Source organism: Centropristis striata, chromosome 23 (assembly GCF_030273125.1).
Source record: "Centropristis striata isolate RG_2023a ecotype Rhode Island chromosome 23, C.striata_1.0, whole genome shotgun sequence".
Taxonomy (NCBI): domain Eukaryota; kingdom Metazoa; phylum Chordata; class Actinopteri; order Perciformes; family Serranidae; genus Centropristis; species Centropristis striata.
Window position 1 is genome coordinate 17,945,648 of NC_081539.1, and position 15,147 is coordinate 17,960,794.

The window sequence follows — 15,147 nt, forward strand, 5'->3', positions numbered from 1 at the left end:
TGCACCGAAATTAAAACTTTTTTTTTTTTTTTTTACAGAACATATAGCTTAGAAAACAAGTATTTGGGTGATTTGGAAATGTATTCATTTTTAAAATGTATTTTTTTATTCAATTGTCAGCAACTGACCAATACTGAGCAGAAAGTACTCTTTAATTTGATTATGTATCCTTTATTTTCTGTATTTCCCCTCTAAAACTGGTAGCCAATGTAACATGTAGACCCTATAATAATGTGGAATATGTTAGATAGATATTTGCTGGAAAAGAGCAGCTTTCTGAGCACCTTTGCATAGTTGTATCGGTGCAGTGCCCAAAAGGTCTTAAAAAAAATCCAGGTCAAAAATCAGTCACCATATTGGTAATCTGTCAATTTTTCCCCTCTAAAACCAGTATCTGTCCAAAATCCCATGTCCATCAGGGTCCAGGCTTCTCCCAGTGCTTAAATCTGTGTTGTAGCTCTTTAGCACTGTCACAGCATTGTTGTGTCTGTCTGCATGCCCTCAGTGTAAAGAATGGTGACCTCAAAGGTTAAAGGTGACATAACAGAACACTGCTGAGACAAAGACGGGACACCTTGTCATCAGTCAGACCTCACACTGCTGCCACCACCAGTACCAATTGGGGCTTTCCTCAAATTAACCCCAACACACACACACACACACACACACATGATGCACAATCTGTCAGATGACTATCTATCTATCTATCTATCTATCTATCTATCTATCTATCTATCTATCTATCTATCTATCTCAGGAGAACACATGTGGGACAGTTGGTGACAGTGTGAGGGCAGATGTCAGTCATGGCGAGCTCCTTTGTGTGTGGAGCAATAGACCACCTTACTGCGGCACTCTATTGTCATTCATTTGGTCCAGAGGGGTTTGTTCATTTTTACTGTGCAGTCTCCAATCCATCACTCGGCTCCATATAAACTCAGCAGACAGAGGAGGGACTGATGGATAGGTGATCATTTAATAATATCAGGATGTAACTGATGAAATCAAGTGTAATTGATTTCATTAAACCACTGGAGTGAATTAAATATCTGTCCTGTTTCCTAAAGGAAAAACGTATGCTCTGTTAATTCGTTTTAAACAAACGTATTTCTACTTAACTTGGATTATAATGGAAGACCAGCTCAATTCAGACACAAACCAAAAACCAGCAAATCTTGTTTCCATGCGCTGTTTTTATTTGTTAATCATGAAAAAAGCGGGCGCTCATAGAGAACAAACGAGGACACTTTGGGTTGCTTTTGCAGCCTTACATTACAGTAAAAAATATTATCATCCATTATAAATTAAGACAGGGCATAACATTTAATTTATACACAAATAGGCTCAAATCTACAATGATAAAAATAGCTTTGCTTTTTAAGCGTTTTGTCGATACAAGAAAACCCATAATAACAATAATAATCGCTAGTATTATTATTGAATCACGAGGGTTCACAAAACCATTGCAGAGTGAAAGCTTTAAGCCACAAAACAGACAACATATTTTAACATATTATAAATAGATTTAGACACATTTTAAATTATAATGAGCCTATTTAAATAGGCCTTATATAGAACAACTTTTTTTTAAAGCAGCATTTACATAAAGATCCTACCTTATCACCTTTTTGTGATATTTGTATCGTCTGAAATCCTCTAAAGTATTACACACTTTGAATGTTTTCTTCATCAGGATTTACTGAGTTTAGCTCAGACAGACTAGTTCCAGGGCCGATATTCTGGATTCAAAACCGTTAACCCGGGGTAAGGAATATTTTGTCCGGCGTTTTTCTGTATTTTTGCATTGTCCTTCGCTGGAAACACGGAGTCCTCCTTTATTCCAGTCCCCGGAGAAGACTGAAGAACTGTGCTGTCCAAGATTTGCCTCTCTGCAAAGTGACAAAATAGCTCGATTAATAAACAGTTTCATTGCAAAAACAATGCAAACTGTAATGCAACAGTGCATATGCATTTTGCAGCCTATAATATTTACTAATTCGTATTAATATGATGAAGACCAACATGTGCTTGTAAATGATATACGAAGAAACCAACAATAAAAGTATCTGCATTTTAAAAAGTATTAATTTCCCACACATATGTTGCCATTAAAAAAAACACAAGTTCAACATTTATGGCAAAAGGAAAAAAATATATATTTTTTGGGATTCAGGCCTGCCTCTTTATATAATAATATTAGGCTAAATGGCATTTAACTTCCTTTTTAATTTAACTTATTTTTCATGCAAATTCTAGGCTACCTGCAAAATAATGATAATGAAAAAATAAACTAGGCCTAATAAAAACGCCAGATATTGATGCTAAATGCAAGGGATATTCATGTTAGGCCCCAAACTCGTTTTAAAAAAATGTCTTACTTTTGTGACTTTTCATGTGATATGCAAGTTCTTGTTCCCCCTGAAAAGTAGCTCCGCACAGGTCGCAGGGATGCGGCTTGTCCTTGGCGTGAGTCCGCCGGACGTGGCTGTCGTGGGCGGCGTGTGAGGCGAAGGCCTTCCCGCAGTGCTTACACTTGAAGGGCCGCTCTCCGGAGTGCTGCCTGATGTGTGTGCGCAGGATACTGGAGGCAGTGAAGGCCTAAAAGAAAACACACGCGGTCAGTATGATGTAGCCTATATTTATTTATTTTTCGTTATGTTAAATTCACAATTTTCACAAGGGTTTGGCCACAGTTTATAAAAAAAGATAGGCCCTATGTTGAAGGTTCCAAGCCCACCTGTATTTCTAATTAATTAAGCAATTAAGCATTTTTTTTATTCAAGTGCCACCTTTAGCATTTTTAATTAAACGGTTTATGACCTTAAATAGCCTCACAATAAGCTATTAATAAAACGAAAATTTCCGTATTTCCGTTTTTTATACACATTTGTAGGCAGGCACTGCAACGCCTCCACATAAAGTGCCTGTTGCCTCTGGTCTCGTGGCGTATTGCTTGCCTTAAAGGGTCCAGATAAGGAGAAAGAGGATTAGGTTAAACAAAACCTCCTCCGGGTGCATAAAAAGAGGAGGAGGATATCGAGAGGAAAGGACAAAAAAACTTCTGCTCATCACAGAGCCGTAAATTAAAAGTATAATATCGGCAGACAAAAGGGTGGGTGTACATCTGGCGATAATTAGCATGTAAGTGTCTCCGTGGAGCGTGCCCGTCCACACAGACAATACTGAGGGGCTCAAATGCACCATGAAACGAGGAGGCACTAAATGGGACCAAACTGTAGAGTGCAGGATTTTAAAAGATGCGTAGAAGAAGTAAGGAGGAGGAGGAGGACAAGAAGGCTTGCAGGTCGTGTACTTATAGAACCAAAAAGGGAAGTAAAAAAAACTCCACTATTATCATTAAAGATAAATCTTTACCAATTCCTTTAGTTAAAGTTTCGGTCGGAAAAAAAAGGATATTTCTGTTCCGTATCAACAATGTAGCGTAACTTTTTTGTTTCAACCTGAAATTCAGATTTAATTGAACATTTGAACTCATAGGCTTACTTCTAATTACGGCGGAATAGTTTATATGATAATAAAGCATTGCTCTGGAAAAGGAAAAATAAACAAGCTTTTCTTACCTTATTACAGTAGACACACTTGTATGGCCGTTCTCCAGAGTGCACACGCATGTGTTTGTTGAGACTGGACGACTGGGAGAAACTCTTTCCGCACACTGAGCACTGCAGATTAGACAAATATAAGACATCAGCATGAGCGTGTCATTTTTTGGAAGTAAGTTGTTAATTTTATTATGTAAAGTATCTCTGAGAACATTTTAAAGTGCTATACAAATGAAATGTATTATTATTATTAATAATAATAAGATAAGCTCAATAAAATAATTTACATTTTTATGGGAGAGTTTATCCACCTTTATTTTTTTTCCATAGAAAGGTAAAAATAGAATTATTATGTTTAATAATTGGGGGTTTCTATTTCCTTTTCAAATAATCTATTTTGTTGATTCGTTATTATATTTTAGACTGTATGTTAACTAAAGTTTTTACAATAATTTGCCTTTTTAAGGGACATAATAAAAATGTGAAGCAGCGTTTCTAAGTGACGCTGCAGGGAGCTGTTCTTTCAGCACCACATCAACTCTGCACATAAAGACTTTACTGCGTGATGCAATTATGCATCTAGATTATATAAATACCCTGCACTAAATACACGCCTTGTTTCAGTACCTTGTGAGGCCTGTGCTTTTCATGCACGTGCAGAATGTGGATCCTTAATCTGTCTCTCTTTTCGAAAGATCTGTTGCAGAGATGACAGGGGAACTTCCTGTCGCCCTGATCCACGCAGCGCGTGTATTTCAGGTGCTTGTCTCTGTAGTACTTGTATGCAAACACCTTCCCACACCTGTCACACTTGAAACCCTCACCAGAATCTGGGAAAATATAGAAAACAATTATATTTAGTGGGGTGATAAAAGAAAAGGCGTTGATTTACGAGTGAAAGCAGCAGGTGAGTTTCTTACCTTCAGCTGGAGGGAGCACGTTGTTGTCCTCTCTGGGGTCTTTCAGGGTGAGAGGGATGCCGAGGAACTGCATGTAGCAGTCTCCGTACCACACCAGCAGCTCCTGGCCTGGCCGGATCTCTTTGCAGGCCTCATAGAAGATCTGGCCCTGGACCTGCACTGCGATGAGGTTCTGCTCCTCTGGGAAGCGAGCACACTTCACTAATGACATCCAGTTCCCTGAGCCTCCTCTGCCGTCAACAAAGTGACTCAGTCGGCCGTTTTCAAAAACCTGGAGGAAGAAAAAAAGTGTTTTATATTAAAGTTAAATGATCAGATTGATTTCTTGATAAGCTATTGGAACGGGAAAAATGCAAAACATTAGGCTACCTCCCACATCAGAGTGTTGTCATCGTATGTTTTAATCTCGCTGGTGTTGACCAGTTTTCCTTGAAAAGGACCGAAGCGCATCCCTTTAGGGATGGTGCTTTTGTCTGTGAACACTCCACAGTGTGAGACGTTTCCCCAGGCTGCCTGGACGACGGTTAACCCTACAACATTACATCAAAACAGGGTTAAATCTCAGCTGTGACATTATGAAACAGATGCAAAGGATTAATGGTGATTTTTCAAAAATAAAGCTGGCAGGTGTTACCTTCTGGGAGTTCAAGTGTTTCTTTGTCCAGTGGGATAATGTGAGAGTCAGAAACTGAAAAAGAAACACAAAACATGAGCACATATAGGATAAAATGCATGTGTTTCTGGGAGAATTTAAGCAGGGATTGATGACTAACTGAATATTTTTATTTGTTAAAAGTGATAAGAAGTATAAGAGCTGCATTATTTGAGCTGTAGTCAATGCAGATTTCTGGATATTTTCCCCTGTAAAGTCTGTCGTTAACTTTCATCATGTTATGTAAAACTAAATGAGCATCCAAAAGCAGAAGTCTCACCTGACTTTTCGGGCAGGGCCAGGCCGGATATGGCGTGGCCCACGCTGCGCTCCTGGTTGCCGGAGTAGCCGTACAGCACCATGAACAAGTCATCCTCGCTGAAGTTATAAGACGTCTTTTCTGGAGACACCTCGGCGCTGCGGAGGCGGAACAAACTCTCTTTAGGCGGCGAGACGGCGGAAGAAGACGCGGAGCAGGACCTCTCACTGGACGGGCTGCTGAAGTCTGAGGACAGCGGACCGGCGGCGTGCTCCGTCACCACCGCGGCCAGCTCCTCCGGTTTGGAGTAGAGCTGGTGTCCCGGCAGCATCTGGCTCAGGTACGGCAGCCCGGAGGCGTTCAACATGTGTTCATGCAGCACCGAGGCGTGGTGCGGGAACGGAGGGGCTCCGCCGTGCAGGCTGAGCTGCAGGGACACCTGGGAAGTGTCCGACACAAGGCGGCCGAGGGACTTGAGCGGGTGGAGGAGGCTGTGAGTCCGCGGGAAGAAGTCCATGTAGGGGTGAGGGCCGGGGAGAGGGGCCCCAGGGTAGAAGCCTCGAGCCGGGCTGCCCTTCAGCATGCCGGCCTGGTAGCAGCTCTTGTCCTTCAGCACGACTGATGGGATGCTGGACAGGGACACCGACATGACAGCGACGAGGGGGAGACAGTTGAATGTCCTTCACTGGAGGACAGAGAAGAGGAAGTGAGAGTGAGTTATAAAAGTTTAATGCGAGAAATGTAAAAAAAAAAAAAAAAAAAGGAAACATGAGGCTGTTTTTTTCTTCTTCAAATTTGAGTAAAACTCTCCTAAAATATCTTTTGAATATAATTGATCAAAACAAACAAACAAAAAGTCTAATTGGAAGAGGGGTCATGTAAACCTTCCTGACAGGAAAAGTAAGACATTAATATAATATTTATTTACTTAAAAAAAAAGCTCCAGAAATTTGGATTTCAAAGTAAAACTACTGCAAATAAAACGATTGAACAAAGCCGTTATTGCATAATAAGTAAAAGCAGTCCACAGTGAAATTGGACAGCCGATTTTGCAATATTTCCAGCTGAGAGGACACACAGCAGACACACATCAGAAGCTCATCAGCGGCTGGAATAAGGTGTGCTCTTTTTAGGAACCGTTTACCGATCAGCCAGTAAATAGAGAGACAAATCAGGGTCATGACACTAATTAAAGAACACCCGGCCGGAGCAGAGGTCAACATTAATGAAGCTTTTTATGGACTTTACCGTTACGGCCATTATTGCAAAAAGAGAGAGAAAAAGACATACGCAGGGGGAAATGTTGGAGAAATTAAGGAAATAATTATAATAAAGATTTTTATTTGGCAGAAAATGAAAACAAATGTGAAAATCGTAATCATAAATTGTTTTCCCCCAAATTAACATATAAATAAGCCCCGTCGAATATACTGTGTCCCGATAAGAACCACAGACTGCAATTACCAACTTAAATGTGAAGCAGTGGGCAGTTGCACTGATTTTCCATAAATTAGAAAAAGAAACTTACCTTGTTGATAAATAGATGTTTCACAGTGAAGTTGTATCTGTCATGTCCTCAGGCTTCAGTTTCATCAACCTCCCGTGTATAAAAATCAAACACAAAATCTCCAAATTATGCAGGAATAAGCGCAGCAGGTCTGAACTTCAGTGCGTGCTGCAGGAAGCTCTCTCTGTCTGTGTGTGTGGAGCTCTGTGGTCATCTGAGGGCACCTTTACTGTATCAGTCAGGTCTGCTGCTGAAGATGCTTCACAGCACCTTCTTCCTATTGGCCAGGAGTCAGCTCAACCTCATGCATCTCAATGTCCCACAGGAATAGATTCTCAGGGACATCCCACCCCGTTAACTTCTCCAGAGCAGCCTGCTTCTTTCTCTGATAACATTTCCATACGAGGACCCCCACCCCAGCGCACACGCACACGCACACACACACACACACACACACACACACACACGGCCCGATTGTATCTGAGAGACTCCCTGTGGAGTATATGTGTGTTGTTATGACTTGGATGTGGTGAATTAGGAAGAGAAAAGAATGAGAGAAAGAGGCGTTTATCAGCAACATCTCTCTCTCTCACTGCACCAAACCTCATTAAGAAAATGAGGAAAACTGATACAAATCTCTATCAAGACTCAAGGTATGGTTTAGAACGCACGTTATACGGATCTACTGCTTGTCACTGACTTTTATAGTCAATGTTATATCGTTGCCTGTGTTTTGTTCAATTTTAAATGTATTTTCTTGTTCAGTTTTGTGTATGTTATTTGTAAAAAATGCACTGCAAGCTATATATAGTTAAGGCTATAGGCAAAATGCTGTATGTGTCATTGGTCTATATGCTTTTCCCTATAAAAGATCAAATAAATAAATAAATGAATGTTTTCATGTTATTAAATGGCAGATTTTTACTTTCATTCCCTTTGCAATTTAATGCAAAGATCGAAAAAATAAAATAGAACAAAAATACAGTCAATGCAGCAACCCCAAAACGAAAAACTCCTTATTCAGGTCATTTCTAATTAATTAATATTGTTCACGTAAAATATAAATTATATTCATAATATTAATAATTGTATTATTTTAAATATGGAAAAACATGAAATAAATAAAAATAAAACATTTCAGTTAAATTGTATTTTAAGTCCATAAAGCTGAAAATGAAATAAGAGTCACATAATCAATTACTGCAATAACAGAATTCTTTATTTACAAGGCAAATAGCATCAGCGAAGCCATATTAGTTCACAACTTGCATAACTGTGGTTTTAACTTCTCTTGTATATCTAATTTTGCATAAAACGCTCACACACACTAGGGGTACAAAGGTGGATGCAGGTATACAGTGTGATTCCTGTGAACAATGCAGAAAAAAAATATCTGGGAAAACAACAGTAAGCTTTCTTCAGAAAGTCCATATAATATATTACATATTGCTTCAATACCCCTATGTATCATATTTTCCATACAAACAGTGAGGGAGGGGGGAGGGGGATGAAATAACAAGAGTCTTCAACCCAACACAGAACAGAGAGCAATGATGAGGGACAGTTCAACTGTGACCGAGTCTCCAGCAACTGCAGAGAGTTGAGCGATGATGCACCCATTCAATATTGTACACAAGTCATTATACAAATTTATACAGACAGCGGTGTAATGTACAAGAACGAGAACGGACGAAATCTAAGGCATTATGCTAGGGTTTTTAGCATTTCAAGGTTGCATCTTAGCTCTAAGAAATTGGCAGACAATACAAAAAGGGCATTTAAAGTTCTTCAAAACCATAAGTTAAAGAGAAAAAATAGTTTTCGTTTAGTGGGTCCAAAGCCTGGATATTTGTAAGGGGCAAAATCATTTATTTGCACCTGTCCTCATTATAAATGCTAAAAAAATGCATTGCTACCACATGGCTTTAAATCTTTTTCAAAATCTTGACAATCTTTGGAAATTTGCAAAGGGCTGCGAATCATTCTTTAAAATGACTCGAAAAGGCTTGTTCTGCACGACTGTATGATACAATCAAAACAGCATTTATCAAAAAGGTGTGATCTCCTGTAGGCCTACAGCAAGACAACCGCAGGACGTCTGCAATGATGACACCAAAACATTAATGCAGACTTTTTGTCCCAAAGTTGACCTGCTACAGCTTCAAATTGAATTTACACAAGAAGCAAAAAAAGAAGCAACGATGGGCAACTTCCTATCTAAATGCTGAGAAGAGCATGGTGTCGACATGTTGAGATAAACACCATCAGCCACATCCTTAGGCCTTTAATGACAATACATTCAGAATGATTCTCTTCCTGTTTTATGCAACACTACATTAGGACCCTGTTAAGTGACATCACCGTTAATTTCATGTTTTCTGTGGGCCTCAAAGCATGCTAACCGACAGGTCGTCTCTCACTATGAAAATAAAAGCTGGTTGAATTCAGAACTCCAATTGAAAGGTGAGGATTATTTGGCTTGCTCCAAGTCTGTCCTGGGTTAAAATAGTTGATATAAAAAGTTTTTTTTTTTTTGAGGAAAATGTACTTTTGAGGTTAGAGAAGATGACTTGCTTTAAATCTTGTGAAGGTCAAACCAAACCCCTACTGGGGCACAAGAATAGCATGTCATTACTGAACACTTTATAGTTGAACTAACTGCCTGAGGTCATAAAATATGGCTAAGTGTCTGTCAGAGCAGGTCTCGTGAACCGTGCAGTCTTAACTCTGACCTCTGCTATAGAAGAGTGGCTGGAGGCAGAGAGGGCGTGTGTCAACAAGGGGATCACAAACTACTTCCCTCTGCAGGCCTCAGCCAATGCTGCATAATCTAATAGGAACGCTGTGTGTGGATGTAGACTTTCTTGGTACAAACTGCAATAAAAAACTGTGTTTAATACTGCATCCAAACGTGGAGCAAAAATGTGTCCTTTTTATTCAGGAAACTGTACAAAAATTACAAAAACAAAAACACAAAAAACCCCAAGAGATTCTCAAGTAATCGTTATTGCTTGTTTACATCACACCAGAACAGTTTGCACCTAGCAGCTTGTATGAAGCAGTTTTCACTCCAGACAACATAGAAAGCACACTTCTGTTGTTATTTTTTGAGTTATTTGTATGGCTGTGTTGAATTTGTCTTTGTGGGGTTTTTTTCTTCCTTTTTTTTGTGGTGTTCTATGCTAAAGGCAGAGAAGCAAGCGATAATCTGTACACTGTATACACAGCACACCCCCTTACAACCCCTCCCTACCTCCCACCCACACCCGTCTGCATCGTACCAGAACATCAGAACGTGAAGGCTCCCACTCCACTTCCCAAAAACAAAAAAAACAAACAAACCCTGCTCTGTTTCAAGAGGCAGTTGTGACCAGACGGGGGAACCAAACCCTAAGGAATAAAATAAATAGGAAAGAAAACGTTTTTACTTATCGGTATGTACAATCTCTGTATTTCATTTTAAACCATATATGATTTTGACATCTTCTTCTGAAACTACAGGACCAAAGTATAATCCATTATTCAGGTTAATAGAAGAATCTTCTCAGAAAGAATACAACCATTACTGTTAAAATTATAAAAAAAAGTGCCTCTTTCACACTTTTAGAAATCTTTTCTCTTGTTGCTACTAGGATAAAGAATCATCTACAATAATTAAAATGAATCTATACAGAAAAATAAAACTTAATTTAATACACTATATAAACCTCTTGACTAAATTAGTCTAATCATACAAATCACCATTCCACTCAAACCATTCTTCTGCAGTGTTTTTCAAGATCAGTTTTTTCAACCATATCTTCATTCTACATCTTAATTCTCACAACAAGAAAGAAAAAAACAATGACAACTAAAATAATAATAAAATAAAGAACAGCAAAAAGGCAAAACCGGCTAAGTGTTTAAGCTCCATCCATAAATCTGAACATAACTCGGGAGTCTTTGCTGCCATTTTGGAACTATGTGGAAATGTCACAAATGTGTGAGAAAGGTAAAAGAAAAAAAAAAATCAGTGTACGTCATTTTTTGAGATGAGATTGTAAATGGCCGCTGTCCACTGAGAGGAATACATTCATCAGAACGAGGGATCCCACCCACTGCTGCTCCCTTAGGTCAGTGTCCCCCACCGGGAGGCCTACAGTAAGTCACACTACGGTGAATGCAGCTGGACAGGCAGACAGACTGGCTCATCACAAGGCTCTCCTCCAGGAGGGTTAGGCATGTTGGACAGAGATCCATCATCCTTCCCCCAGCCCGCTTCACTCTCCTGTGTCTGTTCGGGGCCGGGCTCCTCTGGTGGCCGCCGAGGAGACCCAGCGAGCGGGGACAGACGGCAAACTTGGGCTGGGGAGACTTGTGGGGGGGAGGGGGGTCAGGGCACGGCCCGGCTGGTTCAACGGGCAGTCGGTTGGTTACATGTTTGTACAATTTTTAAAGGGCCGACGCGCTCCTTGCTCCAGCTGATCACTGAGGTTCAGGTTAAGAACTCCATGAGGGTCAACAGTATTTCTGCAGAGAAGCAAAAAGTAGGTCACAACTTGCAAAGCATCCATAACAGAACACTTGAACTTGCAGAAGTTGAACTTGTGTGAAGTAAATCAGCCACATGTGCAAAAGACTATAAACAATTAGAAACCATCTCGGCACACACCATCAAGCCTAAAACAAGTGAGTAAATCACAGAAGACTGCACTAATGGCCAAACGGTAAATAATTGAAATAATCTAAGTGCCAATATATTTCTATAATCCTGGAAGGAGGATAAATCAAGTGACAGATATACTGGTACGTTACAACAGTCTGAAGTGCAGACAATCAAACAGCAGCACCTTGGTTAAATATTCATGGCCCTTTATTGGGCTTAAAAGCATCACGGACAACAACAGTGCATTTCACATACCAAGCTAACAATACCAGTGAGACAAAGGAAGAAGGATTAACTTGGTTGACATTAAATAATCACCCGAAGTGCTCACATAGAGAAATATTTGGAATTTTACCTGATTTTCATTGCGGTACGCTGTTGTCCGAGTGAAAGTCTGACTTGTCATCTCGCCAAAGTTAATTTTATCACGCCTGTGCATAAGCAGGTTCGACAGATTTGTGCTGTAAGAGGTCTCGTTTTTCATGTTAAGCGGACCAGCTGATATCAAGTCCAGACAGGCCCGCCTTTGAACATCATACTGTAACGTCTGTATAGTCTAAATGGTCTGGCTCTAAAGTGCCTGCTGCTAATTACATCATTGTCCTCTAAGTTCAAGTGAAGTATCAGAACTCCAGCTAGAGGAGTTACGTAAACTACTGAGTAAATTATTCACTAGCACGACTGTTCAATAAGTGTACCCAAACACTTAGGGTCTTACGATAAGACGAACACATACATAGGCAGCCGGGAGTGCGGAGAAAGAAAGACAAAGCTTTTAGTTTTTCTTGGTCCCCCGATTACTGTGTAAAACTGGAAGGGGTCCATTTTGTTAACCTCTAAGGCTTAAAGTCTGAAAGTGTCTGACTTATGTTCCAACACGGAGCTTTGTAAAGGGACCCCTGAGGATATTACTGGGCCACTCCAAGACCTCTCACTTGGTCTTCGCACGAAGCCAAACTGTGAAATGCTTGAAAAAACATTTCTCTTAAGTTCAGTTTTGGGTAATTCTTGCTGGTACCAAGTCCAAAAGCATCTTAATTTTTGCACCATTTAGAGAATATGTGTGTCAGGATGTGCCCAGTATTTACCTGTTCTTGCCCCATGGAGGGCAAGCCGGGTGAGGGCCCTGAGGCCATGGACGTGACACTCATCTGTCCGGCCATCTGGCCCATGCTGCTCATGCTGCTGGTTGCCATGTTGCTGGCCATGGAGGCATTGTTGAGGTTCATGCCATTGCCGTTGTACATGTTGCTGTTACTCTGCTGGGTGAACTGCGGTGACGCCTGCTGCTGTGAGAACATACTGTAGAGAGGGAAGGAAAAGCACAGAGCTCATCAGGATGGGCGAGTTTAAACATGAAAACCATGAGAAATTATAGGCAACGTCTGCAGTTACAGGGAGCGACTTTTTTCTGATGATTTTAAAAGATATGTATGGACATACAATGGTTATCAGAGGGATTGATGCCCTTTAAAAGAGTAAGTGTGCTCTCAAGTCTGGTTATTCTGACTTTGGTTATTTTTCCACCATGTTGGCGCTACTCTTTAGGGCAGGTTTTAACACAGGACCCATTGAAGAGGTGGTCTTGGTTCAGTTCCAAACAAGCAGATTGTTTGTGGTGGAAAATGAGATCAGACCTTGATCCGACTCACTATCTATCTATCACTATCTGCTATCTGGGGTGCAGCAGAGCATAAAAACTGTAGCAGCTTTCGGAGAAGTAGTAGTAGCAGCCGTCCTGAGAACTGCATTTCAGTAGCCATTATTCCATGAAAGTCAAAATTGAATTTTGAAGCAAAATTTTGAGATGTTCCAAGAAAGACAATGCGAATTGGAGACGTTTCCATCAACTGGTTTAGATCGAATAAACGAAGCATAAACATACTTTTGTCAGAAGATGGTAGTGTAATGTATTGCTGAAGAAGAGACAATGCGAGAAAAAAAACAGTAGAAGAAGAAGAAGAGATTGAGCAAGAGAGAAAAAAAATTAAAATAAAAAGCTTGCTAATTGGACAACTTTGGCCTACCATGAGAGAAAATATGAATTAAATATGTCTTCGATTAAACTAATAACTACTTATAATAGTTCTTTCATGTCAGCTCGTCTTGACGGGCAGAGCAGAAATAGCTGATCAGTCATGTGAGTTAAGTGCATTGATTACATCAGAACTTATTTGCAGAAAGTGTTTTCATCACCCGTTCAGCGCAATAACAAATTTTCAAAAAAGACAAAAACCACCACAAGCCAGCGTGAAAACTTTCCAAATGTTTTTTTTTTTTTTTAATTTTGGTGTTCCATCAAGCCTTTCTCAAACAGGGCAAGTATTTCTCGCAGAAATATGCACAAGTCCAGAACACAGGACCTTCTTCCTGTATTTACCTTTCAACCCATGTCTCAGACGCATTAGACTAATAAATGTATGTTCTCACATGGCTTGTGCTGATGCATTTTGATTCGCTTGGATTTTTCTGTGTGCGAGAAGAAACCAAACCAACAGGAAAACGCTCCAAATGTACAACCTTATCAACCGATTCGGAACAGAGCAAACAAACTATAGGTGTGTAATCAGTCTAAAGCACACTGAAGTCCAATCGAGCACTAAGGGTTGAATGGGGTGGACTTTCTATCCATCTTTACCTGTTGCCTCCCATGTTGCCCTGCGGCCAGCCGTTCATATCAGGGGAGCCCTGGAAAGCAGCGTTTCCTTGGCCCTGCTGCATCATTGGGGACTGTGTGTGGGCCATGCGGGGAGAAAGCAGGGGGCTCTGTGGTGTGCCGGGACCTGCAAAGCCTCCGTCTGCCTGTTGGCTCATACCTGTGATGGACGCATCAAGATAGGTCAAGCAGACTGCACCTGCAGAGACTCGGCTACAAAACAACATTCTGGGTGGAGAAAATATTCGCATGACATCTACTTTACACAATCATGCCACACAAAGATGATTATTTGGGCAGAGAATGAGGAGCAAACATGATGATAAGTGTGTCTGTCCATTCCAATCTGCATTCAGGATTATTGACAGGGAGGTAATATTTCCTACATGCATGTAAGCAGTGAACAGGCAAGGAACTAGGAAGAAAGGGATTAAAGAGATGGCTCAGGAGGAAAGGGAAAGAGAGAAGTAATGTCAAGTGGAAGTTATTGCTCTGTAGGAACCGACGGGCCAGAATCAGATTAAGGAGTGATGGTTGTCATTATACAAATCAGTGTTGCACTAGAGGGTCAGATTATATGCAGATCACAGCTGTCAGACTGACAGGTACAGCTTTGATTACTGCTCTGCCTTCTCACAATCTTAAAAGTCTGGTGTCAGAGTGTATCCTCAGTTAAACGTTGATTATTGTGCACTTGGCGCCCTCTGGTGGAGCAACAGTGTACAGCCAGGACACCATTTTGGACAGTGCACAGAACAATGAGAGTATGGGTGCTTTTCACTACGCTAACTTATGCTTTCTCGATTCAAACAGGAAACAGGCGTATCCTACATAGAAGTCTTTAATCAAGTGCAGTGAAGTATGACACTGATATAAGCAAAAATGTGAAGATTTAAAAGGAATATTACATGATGATTAAAATCAACAAAAGTAATAACTAGAGTA

At 40.5% G+C, this 15,147-nt stretch overlaps 2 protein-coding genes across 4 annotated transcripts in view; both read right to left on the reverse strand.

The window, feature by feature from the left end:
* Window positions 1–1,439: 1,439 nt before the first annotated feature.
* On the reverse strand, window positions 1,440–6,043 carry prdm14 (PR domain containing 14). Its single transcript, XM_059327205.1, has 8 exons — window positions 5,416–6,043; window positions 5,118–5,171; window positions 4,853–5,013; window positions 4,484–4,754; window positions 4,191–4,393; window positions 3,582–3,683; window positions 2,379–2,598; window positions 1,440–1,889 (listed from the first exon to the last, which is right to left on the reverse strand). Exons 1-8 carry the CDS (start codon window positions 6,041–6,043, stop codon window positions 1,720–1,722), a joined length of 1,809 nt encoding a protein of 602 aa, XP_059183188.1. The 3' UTR covers window positions 1,440–1,719.
* A 2,059-nt stretch (window positions 6,044–8,102) lies between these two features.
* The window catches only part of ncoa2 (nuclear receptor coactivator 2), a 58,792-nt gene continuing 51,747 nt past the window's right edge, over window positions 8,103–15,147 (reverse strand). For all 3 annotated transcript variants that reach the window (XM_059326664.1, XM_059326662.1, XM_059326663.1), the window contains exons 20-22: window positions 14,185–14,362; window positions 12,635–12,848; window positions 8,103–11,410 (exon numbers count right to left, since the gene is read on the reverse strand). In XM_059326664.1, coding sequence (XP_059182647.1) covers window positions 11,399–11,410; window positions 12,635–12,848; window positions 14,185–14,362 — 404 coding nt within the window. In that variant the 3' untranslated portion in view covers window positions 8,103–11,398. The remainder of the gene's footprint in view (window positions 11,411–12,634; window positions 12,849–14,184; window positions 14,363–15,147) is intronic.

Coding starts and splice junctions, on each gene's coding strand:
- prdm14 (XM_059327205.1), bottom strand. CDS start 6,043: ATGTCGGTGTCCCTGTCCAGCATCCCATCAGTCGTGCTGAAGGACAAG. Junction 5,014..5,117: donor AACACTTGAACTCCCAGAAG/GTAACACCTGCC, acceptor GTAATGTTGTAG/GGTTAACCGTCGTCCAGGCA. Junction 3,684..4,190: donor AAAAGCACAGGCCTCACAAG/GTACTGAAACAA, acceptor TCTAATCTGCAG/TGCTCAGTGTGCGGAAAGAG.